The 22621-nt window shown below is 36.2% G+C and overlaps 1 protein-coding gene across 3 annotated transcripts; it reads left to right on the top strand.

Annotated features, from left to right (window-relative positions):
• Nucleotides 1–1097: 1097 nt before the first annotated feature.
• Nucleotides 1098–17066, top strand: mge (translocase of outer mitochondrial membrane 22 homolog mge). Of its 3 annotated transcripts, none has more exons than XM_069838903.1 (5): nucleotides 1098–1244; nucleotides 1428–1579; nucleotides 4527–4638; nucleotides 8056–8183; nucleotides 16389–17066. In XM_069838903.1, exons 2-5 carry the CDS (start codon nucleotides 1448–1450, stop codon nucleotides 16452–16454), a joined length of 438 nt encoding a protein of 145 aa, XP_069695004.1. In that variant the 5' UTR covers nucleotides 1098–1244; nucleotides 1428–1447; the 3' UTR covers nucleotides 16455–17066. The 3 variants fall into 3 exon arrangements, with proteins under 3 accessions (XP_069695004.1, XP_069695003.1, XP_069695002.1); XM_069838902.1 differs by having other exon boundaries at nucleotides 1100–1248; XM_069838901.1 differs by lacking the exon at nucleotides 1098–1244 and having other exon boundaries at nucleotides 1302–1579.
• The last annotated feature ends 5555 nt before the right edge of the window (nucleotides 17067–22621 follow it).

The following is a 22621-nucleotide window of genomic DNA, read 5'->3' as shown; positions in this document are numbered from 1 at the left end:
AAATTTGGCCATAATAGTAGCAATTTTTGAAAACCTAAATTGACACAATTTAAAATTACAAATTAAAAGTACAAAATTTCAGAGATCTATCTAGAATAATTTAGAAAACTGAAATTTCACATCAGTCTAACTTTAATAGGGTTTCTAGTTTCTACGGTCTCTGCATTTTCCAATCGAGCCAAACAATACAATCTTGTCTCAAGAATGAATTCAGAACTTCACAAATATATTATGTCATTCTTGCAAATAGCAAATAGGATAAAATTCAGAAATGCTTAATTTGAAAGGGAGAAGACGGTAAAAATTTGACACTGATCCTAATTGGTACGTGATTTTCATTTGTTTTATGTAGAATTATCATTGCTGAAACAACTTAATTTCTAGATTAGTTTTATAAAAATATTTTGGGGCCCAATTTTTGAAAAAATAAATATCAAAATACAGTCATTCATTAATCTCACAATGTATGCTCGCTTAGGTTGCGGATCGTTCCTTTTTATATTTATAGTCACTTCTTTCCTTTTTCCTTATTTCTTTCACCTTGTCACAGAGAAAACAAATGTGCGCTTTTTTCAGTTCTCTGTGAACAGTTCTGAACACAGCAGCATTGCATTTTTTCGCACTTAAATTACATTCTTTCCCTATGCAACTGTATACTGCATAGCGCGCGCTGGACTAACAATGGCGGATTTGTCGACATTTGCCGGCTCGAACGATTGCGGTACTCTGGATATCCACGGACTCCGATAACCCCTATTCGCTGGTGACATCTATTGGGGACTCTAGTAACTACTTTACGGATTCGACCGTACAATCGAACTGTATAATTTCTGCATAATAATATCTGCTTTAGTGCTGGTTCTTCTCTATTACAGCATAGTCAGTGGTATGATCTTTGATACAGGCTAATTATATGATGTAATTTTATCTCACCACATAATATACTTGAAATAACTGGGATTTTCTCACGTTTAGGGAAATTGCTGTCAAAATCGAACGACTGTACAATGTCGGGAATATTTTGAAGAACTGGTACCACCCCCTGATTAATCGGATAATATTCATGCTGTACGTTGGTATGCCTGGAAGCAGACAATGATTGGGCTGAATTGGTGACGATATCATTTGATCAGATTGTAACAATTAAATAAGAATTCTATAACGAAAGTGTTAAAATAGCAAATTCAAGTTTGAAGTAATCTGTATATATATTGGTGTTGCATTTACCATTTAATTCTGAACTGGTTTGTACGTTTTAGTTTTTTCCACAGTTTGTTATTCCCGCTTTGCATATGACTTGCGCAGAAAGTCTTTTGTAACGCACACGCCGAGGCAAAGTAGGTCTGCACGAGGGTAGGATTTTCCAGTTTTTGCACTGGAGTCTTCCCTCATAAATTCTTAATTTTCTATAATTCTTATGGCTCCAGGTGAAGATACTGATAGTGGGATGGAATCATTGTCATCGAGCAATAAGTCTTTGGCAACATCGGGGAGTAAAGAGCCAACCGGTAGCAAAGATTTGTCTTTGGAAAAGGCAGGGAGGTCTGAAATTGAAGATGACGATGATATAGACGATGAGGTATGTATAGTTAACATCCTATTTGATGTTCTAACACTAGTCGGAGTGCCAAATAGCCATACAGCTATCACAGCCTATAATGTTTCGCTTAATGTTCTTACACACCCAAGAAATTGCTTCTATCAGTTTGTTTGCTAAGTCTTGTGATGTACTCGATAACGCTATTTTACTGTAGTAAATAATTCTTCAGTAACTGTCAGTTGTCAGTAATTAACTACTTTGCTGAGAGAATGTGACTATAGTATAATTATTAATTAATAAAAGGGATCGTATATCATAATCTACATACACTAGCATTATTTTATGATCGCTCACTTCTGTTTAGACATGTGGACTTGATGAGACCTGCAGTCTTCTGGTTGGCCTTGGTCCTCTATGGGCTGTCGCGTTCCGTATTATTAGCGTTACTTTTATCGATGGCTATAATAACTTTTATTTGTTTGCAGTTGTCAACTTGATACACAGTACCACATAGTATATTATTTTCTTAACATGTTTGCTTTCAAATCCATCAATCAATGCAGTCTCACAGAGTAGTAATTTATAAAAGTCTGTTTATAATTAAACATAGGGTGTACCAAAAATTATTTATGATTATGTCAATATATATTTATATAATTTTTTTTTTTTATATCCAATGCCACCAGGTTGGCTTTTCGACATTTCTGGTCTTCTCTCCTGACGATGGCTTAGTTGTAACCCACTTCTGAGGTTGGGGCACCTGGAAGGCGGAGTTACATTACCCCGATGATGTGATAGGATGGTTATGATAATGTGGTGCCAGGAGAGGTCTTAAATCTAACTTGCAGTATGTCTATATATATGTGTAGGCCTATAAAATGATAGGGACTTTTTCCTACATAAGAGAAGAGTACCGGAATGTGGAGAAAGTTGATTTTCAGATTTCAGTGAATGTGTAGGCATTTCCGCAATGGTATACAATGTGCAGTTGTCGTAATATAGTAAGTTAATATTTAAATTATCACTCTCCCCACCCCCTTAAACTTTGAATCTTTTAATAAGATTTGTTGGCCTCTAAAGTTGTTTTGTTGATGTCTGAAAATATTATTTTGGTAGTTTCCTGGTACCCGGTACTCGTTACATAGGTCGTTTTTATGTTTACACAGTGGCTCCTTTCTGAAAAGAATTTTAATAGTTTGTTACTAGATGTGATTCCAGTCGGTTTGTAATATATTTTTTAACGTGTTCTTAGGTTAGGTTAGGTTGTAGTTCATTTCCGACAAAAGACAATATTTTTATCGTTATCTATAATAATGTTATCTTAGGTTAGGTTAGGTTAGTTTAGGTTGTAGTTCATTTCCGACAAAAGAAAATATTTTTATCGTTTTTCTTTTCAGAAAGGAACCACTGTGTAAACACAAAAACGACCTATGTAATGAGTATCGGGTACTAGGAAATTACCATTATTTTTAACAATCAATCATTCAATCTTCTTAATGCATGCAGCTGTTTGCTGACAACATTAAGTCCACTGTAGTCTATTCAGTTGTTGTTTTTCACGAGAAATGAGGGATATTTTGATTATTTTTAATAAGAAATGCACTTATTGATGTAGGCTATCTAATACCACTAAAGTAAAAAGATTTAAATTTGAAAATGAGAATGGTACAAGTCTGTAGAGAAGAAGATATAGTGCTGTAGTAGGCCTGTAGAAGAAACTGCTGTACTTGAAGTTCAGGTGACTTTAGCGGTGAAAATCGTATTTTTAGGCCAGGGAAAACACTTAACTTTTACGAAAATACTACTGTAACTCAGTGAAATATAGCGTTTTAAATATTAAATTTCATCACCATAAAAAAATTCCATTATAAATTCGACGATTTTCATTTCAAAATCACCTGTCCTTCCCAAGCGCTAGTTTCGCCTGCCAGTTTATCAGGCCTACTCTCTATGAAAACATATTTTTCATTTTTACTAACAAAAAATATATATTATTATAATGTACCGAAGTACATACGATATTTCCATGCAGATATTCTGCGTCATCATACAATGAAAGAGTAATGGAACGGAGAAGAATTCTCTCCGGCGCCGGGATTTGAACCTGGGTTTTCAGCTCTACGTGCTGATGCTTTATCCATTAAGCCACACCGGATTCCACCCCGGCGTTGGAAGAATCATCTCACTTTTAAGTTCCAACTCTTGGGTTCCCTCTAGTGGCCGCCCTCTGCACTACGTCATAGATATCTATGAACCTAGGACCGAAGTCCACACATGTGCTGAGGTGCACTCGTAATGAGTGACTAGTTGGCCGAGATCTGACGGAATAAGCGCCGTCCCGGTGCCGGAGAGAATTTTTCTCCGTTCCATTACTCTTTCATCGTATGATGACGCAGAATATCTGCATGGAAATATCATATGTACTTCGGTACATTATAATAATATATATGATATGCGTAAATCACTTCGTGATTTAAGACGGCGCTTATTCCGTCGGATCCCGGCCAACTAGTCACTCATTACGAGTGCACCTCAGCACATGTGTGGACTTCGGTCCTAGGTTCATAGATATCTGTGACGTAGTGCAGAGGGGGGCCACTAGAGGGAACTGAAGAGTTGGAACTTAAAAGTGAGACGATTCTTCCAACGCCGGGGTGGAATCCGGTGTGGCTTAGTGGATAAAGCGTCAGCACGTAGAGCTGAAAACCCGGGTTCAAATCCCGGTGCCGGAGAGAATTTTTCTCCGTTCCATTACTCTTTCATCGTATAACAAAAAATGTTTGAGGTTAATATAAGTATTGACACATATTTACCTTGTGACTGTTTTGCTGTTCACTGTAGTGGTATGGCTTTCAACCATATCCATTATATAGCCTACGTACGTTAAACAAAAACAACAAGCAATCTAACTGATTGACACATGATAGCAAATAATTGTGAGGGGATATTGTTAGTGTGTGATTACGTAATTTGTTTTGCTTTATAGGATGTAGATGAATCGCTGTCCGAGAGACTGTGGGGTCTGACTGAGATGTTTCCTGAAGGAGTTCGTAATATGACATACAAAGTCGTCTCTGGCTCATGTAATGGAATAAAAGGTTATTTCAAATATCTATTCCTTTCGTAAAGACAAATAGAAGCTGGAAAAAATATATAATTATGTATGTGTTAGAATTACACTTCTGCACATTGATTTATTTTCATTATTACTGTGTTCTGCTGCTAACAAACCCTGCCTCTCTGGTAGACATAAAGTTGAATGAACTTACAATAAATTAAATTCATCAAATTCTATGTTTTTAAAGACTCATGCAAAATGCCAACGTAAACTGAACATAATTTTACATGGAACCATTCCATTAAGTATGACTATTCAAAAAATGTTAACATAGACGTAAAATTAGAAATTTCAAAGGCATATTGGTTCCGTTAAGTACAATATTAATTGAAAAATGAGTTCTATTCAGTCAATACTTAACATATTGTGTTTTATGTTAAGTATTGACTGAATAGAACTCATTTTTCAAGTAAAATTACAAGCTTTGTAACTCAAAGCATAGGCTACATACAGGACTGACGTGCTACTGGAAGATCAGCACTCGAATTGAATCACAGAATAATCCTATGGCCTTTTTTTTTTTTTTATAAGAAACCTACAGATTGAAAAATTCAAATGCCTTGGAGGAACAGTAACAAATACAAATAATACTCGAGAGGAAATTACGGTAAATGCAGAATAAATATGGGAAATATCTGCTACTATTCGGTTGAGAAGCTTTTGTCATCCAGTCTGCTGTCAAAAAAACTGAAAGTTAGAATTTATAAAACAATTATATTACCGGTTGTTCTGTATTGTTGTGAAACTGACTCTCACATTGAGAGACGAACAGAGGTTAAGGATGTTCGAGAATAAGGTACTTTGGCTGGGGCTAAGAAGAATAAAGTTGCAGGAGAATGGGAAAAGTTACACAACGCAAACTGCACGCATTGTATTCTTCGTCTAACATAATTAGGAACATTAAATCCAGACGTTTGAGATTGGCAGGGCATGTAGAATGTGTGGGTGAATCCAGAAATGCATATAGAGTGTTAGTTGGAAGACCTGAGGGAAAAAGACCTTTGGGAAGCAGAGACATAGATGGGAGGATAGTATTTTTAGTAGGTTACTTTACGATGTTTTATCAACAGCTTAGGTTATTTAGCGTCCGAATGAGATGGTGATAATGCCGATGAAATGTGTCCGGGGTCCAGCACCGAAAGTTACCCAGCATTTGCTCATATTGGGTTGAGGGAAAACCCCGGAAAAAACCTCAACCAGGTAACTTACCCTGACCGGGAATCGAACCTGGGCCACCTGGTTTCGCAGCCATACGCGCTAACCGTTACTCCACAGGTGTAGACAGGATAGTATTAAAATGAATTTGAAGTAGGTGGGATATGATGATAGGGACTGGATTAATCTTGCTCAGGATAGAGAATGGTGGTGGACTTACGTGAGGGTGGCAATGAACCTGTAGGTTCTCTAAAAGCCAAACTAACTTAAGTATAAGAAACCTACAAAATCTACTTGGAGTAGGGCTATCAGAATTAATGCTCGAACTCTCTGACACGAAATATAGATAGAAACTACTGTCTTACTAAGAACACACAAGTGACCCCTCTCCACATTCAGTTCCACTTAATTTTTACCAACACTTGTAAAATATCAGAAAAAATGTGAATCCTTCATTCAAGCCATGTTCACTGATACAGTTTTGGAAAACATATCTGTTTGCAGTGGTGGAAATCGCAAGAAAATGCTATTGGAAAGATGGTGATGGATAAAGTTACCCTACTACTGACAGAGCATCATCTGCCAGCATAGAATGAGTGTTTTCTACGTTTTGATGTTATTGGGAAATAGACTGCATAATAACGAAACTTCTAAGCTTGTGTTCTTGTATAAATACTTAAATATGGACACATTGCAATAAGTGAAAGTCTCGGGAATCTTCTATGCCACATCAGTAAATTTAAAAATGCAGTTATATTGTCAGACTCCAAAGCAGCTATTCTATCAATAGTCTCTAAACACACACCTTCATCTCAAACAGCAGAAATAACTAAAATGCTCTCTCAATTAATATCACTCAATAAAAGAATTGTATTCCAATGGATACCATCCCACTGTGGAATCCTGGGAAACGAGAATGCGGATGCTTTAGCAAAGAAGGGCAGCACTGCTACTTACAGACCTGTTACTAAATCTACATATTACTCTGTGAAAAGATTTATTAAATCTACATACTTAGACTTCAACAAACAAAATTTGATAACACAATCCCATGGGAAAAAATAGAACCCTCTGCATCAAAATCCACAGTTAATTCCCGATTTACCACGAAAATCGTCTGTACCTGCATTTAGATTGGCAACAGGCCATGATTGTTTGGCCAAACACCTGCATAGAATTGGAATATATCAGTCCCCTAACTGTCCATTGTGCAACTCAAACCAAGAAATGGATTCGGAACACCTCAAAATCTGTGCTTCAGTGGCCGGTCATGATAATATCTTTGAAAAATATTGAAGTGCAAGAGGTCAAATGACTTTATTGTCAAATGCCTGGCATTAGAAAACAACAACAACAACATATGGACACTTCAACTGTGACGGAAGAACTGATTGTAAAATATATTCTAATGTGTTGTAGCTGCTCATAACTCAAAATATTATCGTACAATTTACAAACATTACATTGATTCTTGTTAGCTGTCTTACATAGAATACACATGAATACTGAAGTCTAACCGCAAATATTGAGCTAATTTTGAAGCTTTTCCTGTTTAAAATATAATTAAAACCAAATAAATATGATTTAAATTAAATACAAATTTAAATAAATTGTAGAATTTGATTTTTAAAAATAAATAATTTTTATACAGGGTGGAAAATAAAACTAGTCCAGAAAATCTGTAATATTTACATTTATATATATATATATATATATATATATATATATATATATATATATATATATATTTATAGTTATAAGACTGTTTAAGACTGACCTTTGTTAATGAACATCACAGAAGATGCTGGAAATGGCCACAGTTTCCTGCATTGTCAGAGTCATTTCCGCATCAGTCTTATACATATAATTTAATATATCTTTGGTTGGTGGGAAAAGCCACATAAGTAAAAAAAGTCGATTTTTATGTTGTACCTAATCACATAAGTCAAGTATTTTTTCTAATTTTTGAAATAATAAAATTTCTTGTATGTTAAATTGAAAAGGGTCTTACTTTGCCCAACATAGAGTTTCATTATTATGTTTATATTCAGTTAAGAGTAAATTTTAAAAAAAAAAAGTATCTCCTGAAAAATTATTATTTTTTTACTTATGTGCCTTTTTCCGCCGACCAAAGACATATTTTCCACAGGCCCCCTACAACCTGATGTAAAACCATCCTCAAACGTCTGTCCGCAGACTGTGTTGTACCTAGAAGTCACACTTTCACTCTCTGTTCTTGCAGGCTTGTATGGTCTTAGTCGAACAATTACCTGGTGTGTCTTTAGTTCATCTGTTATCCTCTTTGCTCCATTAATCTTCGAAGTGGAGCGTGCTCAGATGGAAGAAGTACAACGTAGTCAGCAGAAACAGGTATTGATGCACGTTATTTTTTATGCTCGACCATGCCGAAATGTAGTAATTATACACCTGGTAGCAGACCTTTAATGCATGTCATTAAAGTACACCTACTCATTAAAGGTCAGGTCTTTCAGGCAATGACGACTCAGGTTACAACTGTTCAGCCAATGACAGGTCAGCTTTCTACCGTTATAAAACCTCAAGTATCGATTATTCTCGGATATGCAATCGAAAGAGAATTAGCGAAAAGTAACGGAGGCTGGAAATCCAATACTGTCACAGAAGGTTATGTTCTGTTACTATAATAATTAGCGTTAATTGTAAATAATATTCAAATAAATTCAATTTGTCATCTCTTTTTTCAATGTCTAATTTAATTTCAATGTTATCTCTGTAGGTTCTTATGGCCTAGCAAGGTCAATGTGGACATCTGTTCCTCGGAAAAAATCAATACTTTCGCGTCTGCGCACATCTCACAACATACGGAACATTGCTCAATGTCAAATACAAATAAAATTAATAATATCAAGTTAGAAATATGGTCGAGCATAAAAAGTCGTATGAAACTCGCCTATAATGGTAATTAAGAAGCTCGTATGAAAATTATGGAACTCGCTTGCGCTCGTTTCACAAATATCCATACTCACTTCTTAATTACCTTCATTATAGGCTCGTTGCATAATGTACTATTATATTGTACAGAAGTGCGAAATGCTGGTATTTGTTCATAATATTTTATAGTTTAATGTAACTGTCAATGATTAGGTTAGTTTTTGCTCCAACAAATTTTATTTATAAACTTCATCTTACGATGTTGGGTGACGTATATACGTCCGTTGATGTGACATATTAATAAATATTTAAATACTTATACTCGTACGTATAGTCACAATCATGCCATGGTATGAAAGAAAAATTTCACAACCTCGAGCAGGATTCGAACCTGCGACTTCCTGTACTCCGGTCAGGCGCTCTACCAACTGAGCTATCGAGTTCGTTTCACGCCAAAGGCTTGAAATCCTCCTCTCATACTGGCGACTCTGTTATAGAGTACTGTCCATAGCGTCTGATCTAGTCAGCACTGCTTATGGGTGGAAAGAAACATTGTAAATGTAAACTTCATCTTACGATTTTTTATTTTTTATTTACTCTCTTGTTGTAAGAAGCAGAGGAAAAGTATTCGAATATGGTATTGCAAAAAGTCCGTTTACAATTTCGTAGCAAAATCACATTTTAGCTGGCATCTGATAGGCTACAAAGAAAAGTAGCTTTTAGATGTGCTATGTGTATCGTTTTTCTTAACTGTTGAGTGATTCTTATTTGGCACAAGCAGCAGTTCTAACAGATCCCGTCAAGATACTCACTCCTACGACTTATTTAGACAGTGATGAAATTGAGTTTTTTATAATTCAGTACAGTAAAACCCCGATAAGATGCTGTTCAAGGGACTGGGTGTAAAACGCGTATTAACCAGGACCACGTATTAGGCAGGTATACTAATTTTGACTTATATACAGTATCTATTAGCATTTTTCTTTATTGAAATACATGATTCATGAAAGGTAATACAGTATTACTCCATTATGTAATTACTGTACTGTACGCCAAAGACATTTACAATATGTACTGTACTTAATTCTTTCGAAAAAAAAAAGCCATTTATAGTTGTTTGCCGTGTGCGTGTTCTCGAAGTCCTCATGTTTACCACACTTCAATTTCTGCGATTACGTCCTCCTGACATCGCAGCTGTAGTGATTGAGTCGCGATTTTTTATTATCGTTCTTAATGTCGATGATGGGATTCCTAATGCATCAGGGAGTTGTTTCTGAGTAAGAGTACTGTTCTCATCGTACTTTCGTAAGATTTCCAATTTTTCCGACACAGAAAGGGCTTTTCGTTTAACACTCATTGTAATGACATTTTCACAGACACTTCAATACACAAAAGGACAACAAACTGCCCAGCAAAAATTTCCAGAATTTTATTACGGCCGAGTGAGGAATGCTGTTTGAAAGAGAGGGTTAGCAAGAGGGTGAGGTATTGTAACTGTATGTAGGCTTTAACCCTGCAGATAAGGAGTCGAATAAGAGAGCGTCATAAAAGGTATGAAGTATGAAGGTTTAAATGCGCAGGTAAAGGGTCGAATACCAATACTCTTCAGGTTAATGGCACCAGTGAGATCAATGACCAAAATGTTTCATTGCTGTTACAGTACATTGCTGAAAATTACATCGAAAATATTCCACTAAAACAGCATATTATGCGGGACTTGAGCACAACAAATGGGGTGTTTTACAGGGTGGGGCATAGGAACCAAGCGTTTTTAAAATAATCCTAAAACAGTTTTTGTTTTCAACACATTTTATTGGTAGAATAACGTTTGTGAGAACATACCATTTCAATTATGAGCGGAAAATTACATCTGGTATGTGATGTCCGTCTGTGTGGACGCATTGTTTAAGGCGCTGACGAAAATTCATCTCTATTCTTTCCAGGAGATCTCTGTTGATTTGAGTGATGTGTTGACATACTGTGTCCTTTAATTCATCTAATATTCGAGGCTTATCCTCGTAAACACGTGCCTTTAGGTACCCACATAGAAAAAATCACATGGACAAGTCAGGGGACCGAGGGAGCCATGGAACATCACCAGATCTCGAAATGAGACGATTGGAAAACAGGAGGCAAGGAACTGCCATTGACGCTCTGAAGATATGCGCCGTGGCCCCGTCTTGCTGAAACCACCCATCTTGTTTGGGTGTAAATGTAAATCGTCATGCAAAATCCGTCTTACCGTACGATTGCTGATTCCAAGAGCAGCTGAATGTCTTCGAGCAGAGCGGCCTGGGCTGCACAGTATCGCTTATCTGAGTGAAAATTTTCTGGGGTATGGACTCTGTGCTGGGGGCCGGGTGATTTATTCTGTAGTATTGCGCCTTTTTTTTTTTTTTTTTTTTTTTTTTTTTTTTTTTTTTTTTTGTAGATTTTTTTAACCCAACATAAGATTGTGTCACTCACGGGAACAGAATCATTGCGATTAATATTGAATCTGTAGCAAAACTCACGCCGTATCGAGCTCACCGACTCGCCATTTCTAACAAAACAATCATACGCAAACATGCGTCCACTGCTCCATGATGGCGACTGCAGGTGAAATGCTATGAGTCACGGAATGGAATGTCACATGCCGCAAGTCTCTCCCTTTCATAATGACTGAGTACAAGCCATTCCAAAAACACTTGGTTCCCATGCCCCACCCTGTATAAAGGCGTTATATATGAAATGTGCAGGAACCGGACAAAAAAAACTTATTACACGGGATAGTGTAATAAACGGGCGCATCTTATCGAGGTTTTACTGTATTAAGTATTTTATTGAAGTATTATAAACGAAGATCAGAGGTAAAAACTGTTAGAGGGTTGTAATACAGTGAAAAGAGAAATTTTCATTGGTGTGGAAAATTTAAAATTACCAAAATTTTAAAAAGTATTACAGAATGTGAAAAACTAATTTAATAAATGGTACATAACAATGGAATAATATGAATTGGGAACTGGTACAATAAGAACACTGTTAAGAAGATAAATAGATCTCAGGAAACTGAAAAAATGTATTTATTTATTTTCAAATTTATTTATTTATTATAAGGATTTAATTTTAATTCATGCTGAATATTTTGGGTGCAACGATACAAAATTAAATTTCAAACAGGATGAAGGAAGCTATAAAATAATTCTATATAGTGTAATGAGTAGCAGAGGTATTTCTTGGGGCTGAAGCCAGCATGGACACATAGAACTGACATACCTACTGAAATCTAGTGCGGATTGTCTGCACAGATGGTAGTCTTAGTCTCCTGCTAACCTGTAGGCCTCCATGACCTGTGATGAAAATAAGATGAATCTCCCACCATTAGCAACTTATCCACGGCCAAGCGGCACCTGGTCTGCCGGCACTGAAACATTTAGTATAGGAATTTGTACTTATCCAGCTCAAAGTAGGTGGTGAAAATGTCCCCCACACCTTCTTATGGAATTGTTAATTACTTTAAGAAGTTATACTTCACTGATTGACTTGATTTAACTCCTATATAGTCTTTAAGCTCATTTATTGTATGTGGGTTTTTTTGCATAAACCTTATTTTTAAGTGTCTCTTATAGATAGAAATCGCATGGTGTTAAATCTGGACTTCGTGGAGCCCACAAATTTTTATGATAATTCTCTTTTCGAAAATTCGATGCAATTCTCTCATGGATTCTTTGACAGTTTAAGCAATGGCAAAGTCTTGTTGGAAATATACTGAGGAATGTTCTCTATAAGTCAGTTCATCTAAAAGTGAGTCAAGGATCTCATTCACATAACGCTCACTGGTAATTGTGCCCTGAGTGAAAATAGGCCCAATAATTCTGTGTCCGTTCATTGCACACCACACGCCTATTTTTTCACCTATAATGGTGTTTCGAGTACAAGATTGGGTTTCTCCTGACTTTAATACCGATGATTTTGTGAGGAAACGTGTCCATTTAAATGAAAATAGCCTGGGCCTCATCAGAAAAATAAATTAATGTTGGATCAAAACCCGCATACAATATAATGAGCTTAAGGGCCGAATTCATAGTCAACACTTATCGTAAGGAAACCCTTAAGCAGTTGCTTATAATTATTTTCAATTCATAAATCCCATTGAAGTGAACACTTATTCAAATAAGGTAGCTTGTCAGCTTACTCAAGTGTTTCCTTATATGCATTGTAATCAGCTGATTCGGTATACAATGGATGATGATTATGATTTAATTTAATTTATTAAGTTCTGTAATTAAAGTGAAAATGAGTTTCGGCAAGCAAAAGATATATCAGAGATATGGAAAACCCTTTAGAGATGTATAATGATCAACAATTTAAGAGGAGATACCGTTTCGACAAGAAACTGTTGTAAATATTCTGGTGTCTCTTATTTCAATTCACAATACAACTATGAGGCTTACCGATTTCGCCACTGCTGAAAGTACTGGTTGCTTTGAGATTTTATGATACAGCAGCATTTCAGGTAGATTTAAGAGGCATTTTTTTTTTTCGAAAAGTATTCACTTCCCAACAAAGTGTTATTTGCATTTTTTTTTATTCCACCCAAGGAATAAGCTGTTAAAATTTGCGTAATTATATCTTTTTTTTTTTTTGGTAGGTTATTTTACGACGCTTTATCAACATCTTCGGCTATTTAGCGTCTGAATGAGATGAAGGTGATAATGCCGGTGAAATGAGTCCGGGGTCTAGCACCGAAAGTTACCCAGCATTTGCTCATATTGGGTTGAGGGAAAACCCCGCGTAATTATATCATTTCCGCTTTGTTTAGCATAAAAATAACTGAAAAATAAATGAAAATTATTTATTTACAGGAATATTTCCGGAGTTTGCATTAAAATTAACTGCAATTTTGTTCCATGTCATTTCTTCTTTTGGAGAGAACAATTATCAATTTTTTTTTACTTTCGACGATATCTCCATATTTTATTTATTTCACAACTAGTTATCTTAGCTCACTTCTTTCTTTTCTGTAAAATGCTTTTTGAATATCTTGTATAATTTTTAGCTCTATAATATTTACTTCTGTATTTGTGTATGACAATAATGTCAATTTAACAATTTGAAGGCGCTGGGCAACAATTGAATGTAGTAATGCGCTCACGTCTAACCATGTTGCCATATTTCTTCCGATGTCAAAGGAATGCTCAGGGCATATGAATGAGTAGCGTCTCTGCAATACGATCTGAAATAAGTGCTAAGGAAATGCTCATTACTTAAGTGTTTCCTCATTTTATAAGTGACGACTATGAATTCGACCCTAAGAACTATATAAGAGCTGAAATAGAGTAAATTAGGACCGAATTCATAGTCAACGCTTATCGTAAGGAAACTCTTAAGCAGTTGCTTATAATAATTTCCAATTCATAAATCCCAATGAAGTGAACACTTATTCAAATAAGGTAGCTTGTCAGCTTACTCAATTGTTTCTTCATATGCATTGTAATCAGCTGATTCGGTATACAATGGATGATGATTTTGGTTTTGACGAATTTATTGAGTTCTATATTGAAAATAAAAATGAAAATTTATTTCGGCAAAACAAAAGATAGGTCTTTATTCGAGATATGTTGTTGTTTTCTAATGCCAGGCGTTTGACAATAAAGTCATTTGACCTCTTGCACTCCAATATTTTTCAAAGATATTGTCATGGCCAGCCACTGAAGCACAGATTTTGAGATGTTCCATATTCGAGATATGGAAAGTCCATTAGAGATGTACAATGACCAACAATTTAAGAGGAGATACCGTTTTGACAAGAACACTGTTGTGGATATTCTGGTATCTCTCATTGAAATTCACAGTACAACCCTGAGGCTTACTGATTTCACCACTGCTGAAACTACTGGTCCCTTTGAGATTTTATGCTACAGCATCATTTCAGTTAAGTTTAAGTGGTATTTTTTTCGAAAAGTATTTAGGCTCCAACGAAGTGTTAGGGCCTATTTGCATTTTCGTTTATATTCTACCCTAGGAATAAGCTGTTAAAATTTTCGTAATTATACGACTTCCACTTTCTTTATCACAAAAATAACTGAAAAATAAATTAAAATGATTTACTTACAGGAATATTTCAGGAGTTTGCATTAAATTCAACTGTAATTTTGTCCCATGTCAAGTTCTTTTTTTTTGGAGAGAACAATTATCAGATTTTTTACTTTCAACGATATTCTATATTTCATAACTATTTCTCTTAGCTCATTTCTCTGTTCTTCTGTAAAATGCTTTCTCGACATCTTGTATAATTTTCAGCTCTATAATATTTACTTCTGTATTTGTGTACGATAATAATTCTGATTTAACAATTTGAAGGTGCTGGAAAACAATTGAATGTACGAAAGCGCTCACATCTAGCCATGTTGCCATATTTCTTTCGATGTTAAGGGAATGCTCAGTGCATATGAAAGAGTAGCGTCTCTGCAATACAATCTAAAATAAGGGCTAAGGAAATGCTCATTACTTAAGTGTTTCCTCATTTTATAAGTGACGACTATGAATTCGACCCTTAGTGAAGCAGAACTTCTTAAAGCAATTAATTTCATAAGAAGGTGTCAACGGTGTGTAGCAGTTGGTGGGAAACATTTTCAACACCTACTTTGAGCTGGGTAAATACAAATCCTATACAAAATATTTCAGTGCTGGCAGATCGGGTGGCTGCAGGTAAGCTCCTCGTGGCAGGCGAACGGAAAATGAAATCCCCATGGCGTAACAAAACAGTGTCACTGTAATAAGTTGTTTCTGTATAAGTTAAGATACTGTAAATTTTTTATACTGAACAACAATGTAATTTTATTATCTCAACAATAATTATCACTCTCTACAATTTAATTTCACTCTCGTCAACAATGAGATTTGCTCTCCGCACAGCAACACAGCGTTCGTTATTGCACTCCACAAACGACAATGACAATTTACTTGGACTGTTAACAACAATGAACTGTTAATCTTAACTAATATTCACAAAGCACTATTTACAACACAGAACTGTCAGTTCTCAGTTCACAGCTCGTTTGTCTTGGCTAGTTCTTCTGACTCAGTCACTCGAGTTCACAGAATCTCGAACCCCAGACCTTCAGAGACGATCCGCTGTACTTCGAACTCAGGTCCCCCAACTGCGGTCCACTGCACTCGAACTCCGGGCTTCAGGCTCCACAGTTACGGACACAACTCAAGTCGCTCTCTGGTCTCGAAGCTGGCTTCATTGCTACACAAGACTAACTCGCTTACTGTCCAAATCTGCTTGTAACAACACTGGCTTACTGACTGACTGACTGACTGACTTTCACTTGCGTCTTCTCTTTTATATAACCAAACTATAGTTTCTGGAGAATTCGCGAAAGATTCCACTCTCGAATAATCTGGATATTTCCACTTCTCTGCCGTGGTCGCTCTTTCCCCACTCCACTCTACTCCCTAAGCCACAGCACATGCCACAGGAAGCAGATGCGCGCGCAACCTCCGTGCCGGCCGACTTAGCCCTTCCTCTGTCGGTCGTGAGATCGAACCTCACGTGGCCGTCACAATACGCTGTTGATCATTTGTTTCGGTACTCCATCATTATGTAGAATTGTAAGTAATTTGTAATAGTTTAATGATCGCTATTACTGTAACAGACAGAATTGTTTTACATTGCAGGTTCTCCTTGGGCCAAGCAGTGCCATGGCAGGAGGTATGGGACTCATGCCCCCTGTACAGCGATAAACTGAGAAGCAGAAACAGTGATAATGTTAGACAGCTCACTGATGTGAACAGAGAAAACCAACCATCCTATATTATGCAATACAACACACACATTCATCCTGGACTTGCTAAAAAGTAAAGTTTGTTAATTTGTTTAATGAATTCCTAGTTAATGTTAGTCTCGATATTGAAATATTAAAAGTAATATAATAAAACTACAATACATTTGAAGTTGGCATTTTCATCAGAGAACAATTAAATAATAAGTGTTGTGGTTATCTGGCGCCTCCATCACAGCAATGCAGTGTAACAGGAAGTTCTGGCCTTTATGATATCATCAGTTGGTGAGTTGGTAAAAATTTGCTTTGATTGTGCATTCAAAGTAAGAACTTAGTCATCATCTTTCTTGAATTTGTATACAGCAGTGACAAGTGTACACATTCTGTTTATAGTCCTATTTTTAGTGAGGTTTTAAAACACCGTGGTATATATGATTTTTTTTCATTTTGTTACCAATTAAAAAAATAAACAGCAACTTTTTTTAGTTTCATTTTGTTATTTGAAACACTCTTGGGTATAAAAATTTTATGTAGCTCTTCAATTTTTGTTGTATAAAAATCTTATTATCGAATATGTATGATAAAGACAATGTTATACTTTTTCCTTTTCCACAGAAATGTTTCCCATCTCTTGTACAGTCCCAGCACGAGAATGGTTGGGCACTTGCAGTTATGCACTGGCATAAACCTCTACCGGTGTGTTCACGACATGCTTAAAATAAAAAATACTCGCACAGTCAGACGTGCTAACAGTTACTCCACAGGTGTGGACAATAACGGAATAAGACAGTCCTCCCCGACATAAAGATGTCCACACCTGTGGAGTAATGGTTAGCGCATCTGGGCGGGAAACCAGGTGGTCCGGGTTCGATTCCCGGTCGGGGCAAGTTACCTAGTTGAGGTTTTTCCGGGGTTTTCCCTCAACCCAATATGAGCAAATGCTGGGTAACTTTTGGTGTTGGACTCTGGACTCATTTCACCGGCATTATCACCATCATCATTCAGATGCTAAATAACCTAAGATGTTGATAAAGCGTCGTAAAATAACCTACTAAAAAAATTAATGGTGGAGTTAACACGCGTAATTGAGGTTCGTTTTCTGATCAAAGTCATCAGTAGGCACTTTCCAACAACATGGCCTCCGCGATCTCCAGATTTCAATCCGGCCGATTTTTGGTTGTGGGGTTACCTTAAAGAACGAGTTTTCCTGACGCTTCCAACAACCCTACTGAAACTGAAAGATGTCATCTCGCAAAAAATTGTCAATATTCCAAGACATCTGCAAAATGCTGTGCATATTGTCGCAGACAGAATGCTGTACATTGAACAACAGAACGGCGGACATCTTCGCAATGTTTTGTAAACCCCGTTGTTTGCCCAACACTGTCATGTTTTTGTTTTTTCCGTATATCAAGTATTATAATATTTATAGCGGTTTGTTTGAATTGACTATACATCGAAAAAAAAAATTGTGTGACAGAACATGAGGAAAGTTTAGATAAAAATATCCTGGCAGCCAAGTTCCATTTTGGAAAACATTACTAAATTTAGTGAATATGTTTAATGAATGAAGGGGTCGGCAGCAAAGGGGTATAAGTGCACTTAAGTTATTTTTGAGAAAATGTGGTTGAAAGTACTTAAGATTTCGTAAATTCCATGAAATTTTTTATTTCAATTTTAGTGTGTGATTTGGTTAAAAGATATAGCCCTTTGCCACTAAAATTTTTAGATGCCTTAACTTGCCCTGGATTCATTTAACTCATATTCTTAGAAATGTCACTTGTACCCCTTTGCTTCTGACTCCAATTACGTATCACACAAGGTGGGATACACTTCCAGCAGCTACTGTGTGGAGAGTGAGTACAGAATGTTATCAATATAACATGAAACTTTAGCTTTAATTTGGCAAAGAGCTGTGGGTTCTCAGTGTTAACAGCGACAGTAGGTGGTGGGGAACCTACCACTGATCAGCTGACAGAAACACAGGGAACAATGACTAGGATTCCTGTACAGACCCAGAAAATTTGGGCCACCTGTTAATGCTACAGTTAAATGAAATAAAAGTTAAAGAAGCTGATCACTGTTCACAATAAAATTGCAGCTCTTTGCTTGTTTCGTTCATGGTGAACTGAAACAACCCAGAACTCACCACGAGGAGGGGCTGCATGTCAAGTTCCACCCTGCCTATCCCAACCATGTGGGCAAATGTGTTACATTATTTATTTTTTTTCTGGTTATCAGTTAACAAATATCATACAAATGTTAGTGTTATTCTATTTCATATATTTTTACACGATTTTATAGAAACATGTTTCTTCATAAGTTGCAGTCGCTGTATTTTACTACAGTGGTATACGATCATTCAGCCAGTAAGAAAGCAACATGTACAGTATTAAAAAAATTTTATTCCGCTATACTGGAGAATTACCACGGTAGCTTTGAACTGTGCCATTACGTTTACCACCAAATTTAACTACATACACAATGTTGCCAACATAAGAACATGATTTTGGTCTGTGGTGTCGTTAGAAGGAGAAATTTGTTTCTTTTTCTCTCTACCTCCATCGTTCTGAACATTACTGAGAGATAGCACCACTGTTACTCTCATCTATTGCAATGATTTTTCCCTGGACCACCAATTTGCTTGGACGACATTTCTACATAGAAGATTAAGACAGATCTTACAAGCGATCTCCAGTTATTAACAATATGGTCATCAAAATTGTGTGTCCATTTTATCTCGAACTAAAATCTCTCTCGCATTTTCTTTTGTTTCATCACAGCCAAATGGATTTATCTCTTCGGTATCGATGTTTCTAGTCGGTCATGGCCTTTATGACAGTTTTTGTTTCGTAATATTGATACATTGTAATATAATTAAAGCGGTGAATAATTTCATGGCCCCTAAAAGTTTTTTTTTTTTTCTTCGTAAAAGGCTAGGTATTTTCTCTAGGCCACAAATAAAACTGCAACGCGGTCATAATTACGTACTTAATGCTTTGGTGAACATTGACCGGAAATTTACTTTCAGTTATTTAAATGATATTCTGTGAACCACACCTTTTTCCTCTTTATTTCGTTGTCATAACCTACTTTAAGATCTTACTACATAAGCATTTTCTTTTAGTGCATTCAAAACATCGTCGTTGTACTGCATAAATCTTGCACTTGACTAATAGAGTGATTTATTTAAGAATATAGTCGCGAATTTTACTACCACCATTTCGATTGTCTTCTGTTTCACACGGCTCGGTACGGCCCGGTGACTAGTGGCCAGTGAGTAACGTGGACTATCGACATTGCTCTGCCGTGGGTATTATCCAGTTGTTCCCAAGGTAAACAATAGAATTTTCTTCTTCTTAAAATTTTTCTTTGCTTTCCCCTTCTTTTTTCCCTTTTCATCTTCTTTCTTCCTTTAAGACCATTCCTGATTATTTTAAGTAATTAGTTCAGAATTGAACGCTTATTTTACATGTTCTTTGCACAATCACATTTTATGTTGGTCTAGCTAATTTAACTAAAAATATTTAGGCCAAAATTTCTACCTCGGGACTAGGAGAGATGGCGGTGCACAACTTCTAATCACTAAATTGTGCACCAATATGCTTGGGTTAAATCCCAAATCTCTCCGCAGTGCATATGAAGAGAAGGCATACATCACTGTTGATAGTGATTTGTCACTCGAATGGGGATGCCAAGCCTAGCACCGCCTTGGTGCTATTCAACAGGAGTGGGCTATGTGCCGGCACCAGGTTTCCCCTTCTCCCTTTCTCACCATCATCCTCACCCATTCCCTACACTACACTTACACATATATTCACCCTAATACACGACATAACTCTTCATACATACACATCATGCATAACGTGGTCCACTGAAGTGGTGTGCAACTTGAAAATGGGTCACAGTCCTGCCATCTAACCGTGATCTGTGGAACCCAAATCACGCAAGTGAAGTGGGTAGGTATTAGACACACACACATACATTATAATACAGGGTGATTCACGAGGACTTACTATCCCTTACAGAGCTTATTTCCGATGACATTTTGAGCAAAAAAAAACATTTGTCTTAACCTCAATATTTTCAGAATTATACTAATTTGAAGTTGTTTGTAAAATACCATTATTCTTGAGTTTTAAGGGTAAAAGAATATTACAGATAAAGAATGAACTATTCAGAAGTATCATTTCTTTAATTAGCTAGTGTTCCGATGCTAGAAATGCATTGTGTATTCCATAGTTGCTTCGTACAGATTTTTTTTTTTTTCTATTTTTAACTACAAAATTACATTTTCTTACGCATTTATTACAACAGTTGTTACAAATCACGCTGCTCTCATAAATTCTGTAAGACTGTACATTAGGATGCATAATTAAACTGTAAAGAATCAAGTTGCTAAAGTCGTATGATTTGTAACAATTTTTGTGATAAGTGCGTAAGAATGATGTAATTTTTAGGTAAAAATTGAAAAACAAAATCTTTACAAAGCAATTAACAACACTAACCCATTAAAGAAATGACACTTCTGAAGAGTTCATTCTCTATTTGTAACATTTTTTTTACTCTTAAAACTAAAGAAAGAAGGTATTTTACTAAAATCTTCAAATTAGTGTAATTCTGAAAATATTGAGATTAGGACAAATGTTTATATGACATTTTTTGCTCAGAATATCTTCGGAAATGAGCTCTGTAAGGGATGGTAAATCCTCGTGAATCACCCTGTACATCTAGACAACTACTTGCGTTATATTAATGAAAGCTTATCCACAAGCACAGACCTACTAGGTACAGTAGATCCACTTGAGAGATGTGTGAATATTTTGAAAATTTGCGTCTGAAATATTTGCAGTAATACAAACCCATATATCTCTAATCTAGAAAAAGTTCTGAATTTGCAGTTTTAACCATTTCTGAGAAAGGGGGCCCTAAAACTGTCTTTGAAACAGGTCGCACTTCCAATTATGCCAAATAAGGAATTTTCAATTTTTTTTTTATTTAATATTGTTAGAAACTTTCTTATTTGGCATTTCGCATATTTTGTCACAGTCACTGGGCTCTCTGCACCAACATACACGTGTGTGCGCTGACCAATGGGCAAGCATTTTTTTGATGACCAGAAACCGAAATGTGATTTTTAATTATCTATACCAGACGCGGGCAAAATGTAAGGAGCAATTGATGCAATCTACATGACAACGTGGGGAAAACAAGAAATACATTACTGATATCTACGACTTTATGGCGATCATAGTTTATTCTGTGTTGCAATACACATTTTGCCACCTATGATCTATAGGTTTGGAACTAAATCCCGAAAAGACTAAGTATATGATTATATCTCGTGACCAGAATATTGTACGAAATGGAAATATAAAAATTGGAGATTCATCCTTTGAAGAGGTGGAAAAATTCAAATATCTTGAAGCAACAGTAACAAATATAAATGACACTCGGGAGGAAATTAAACACAATGAATATGGGAAATGCCTGTTATTATTCGGTTGAGAAGCTTTTGCCATTTAGTCTGCTGTCAAAAAATCTGAAAGTTAGAATTTATAAAACAGTTATATTACCGGTTGTTCTATAAGGTTGTGAAACTTGGACTCTCACTTTGAGAGAGAAACAGAGAATAAGGTTCTTAAGAAAATATTTGGGGCTAAGAGGGATGAAGTTACAGGAGAATGGAGAAAGTTATACAACGCAGAACTGCACGCATTGTATTCTTTACCTGACATAATTAGAAACATTAAATCAGTGGCGGTTCCTCGGGGGAGGGAAGGGAGGAACGTCCTCCTCACATTTTTCTTCTTTTGAAAGTAAATACCAAATAAAATATGTGCCTTGAAATTCTAGGAAGATTCGATCATTTTTAAGTCCACAGCTATAAGAAAACCTCGGTTGATCGAGTTTTAAACGATGCGCGCTCATGTGCTGCTAGATAACTGTGAGAAAGATGCGAGATTGTTTGTGTAGAGGAAAGCCAATCCATTCCTCCTCTACTGCAGTTAGCACACGTAGACAACAGCGCACTAGCGGCCAGAGAAAGAAGCAGAGTTTTAAAGCAAGTAAATGAACGGAGAGGGAGGAGATCCTCCTCTGAATCAGCGCATGGGCGGGAAATAGAAA

The sequence above is a fragment of the Periplaneta americana genome, chromosome 11, assembly GCF_040183065.1.
Source record: "Periplaneta americana isolate PAMFEO1 chromosome 11, P.americana_PAMFEO1_priV1, whole genome shotgun sequence".
Taxonomy (NCBI): Eukaryota; Metazoa; Arthropoda; class Insecta; order Blattodea; family Blattidae; genus Periplaneta; species Periplaneta americana.
The sequence above is the reverse complement of the archived record's forward strand: the minus strand, read 5'-3'. Positions and strand labels throughout refer to the sequence as shown.

Excerpts from the sequence above, each read along its gene's own strand:
- mge (XM_069838901.1), top strand. The coding sequence starts at position 1,418 with ATGGCTCCAGGTGAAGATACTGATAGTGGGATGGAATCATTGTCATCG. Across the intron at positions 1,580-4,526 it reads ACGATGATATAGACGATGAG|GATGTAGATGAATCGCTGTC; the intron begins GTATGTATAGTT and ends TTTGCTTTATAG. Across the intron at positions 4,639-8,055 it reads CTCATGTAATGGAATAAAAG|GCTTGTATGGTCTTAGTCGA; the intron begins GTTATTTCAAAT and ends CTGTTCTTGCAG.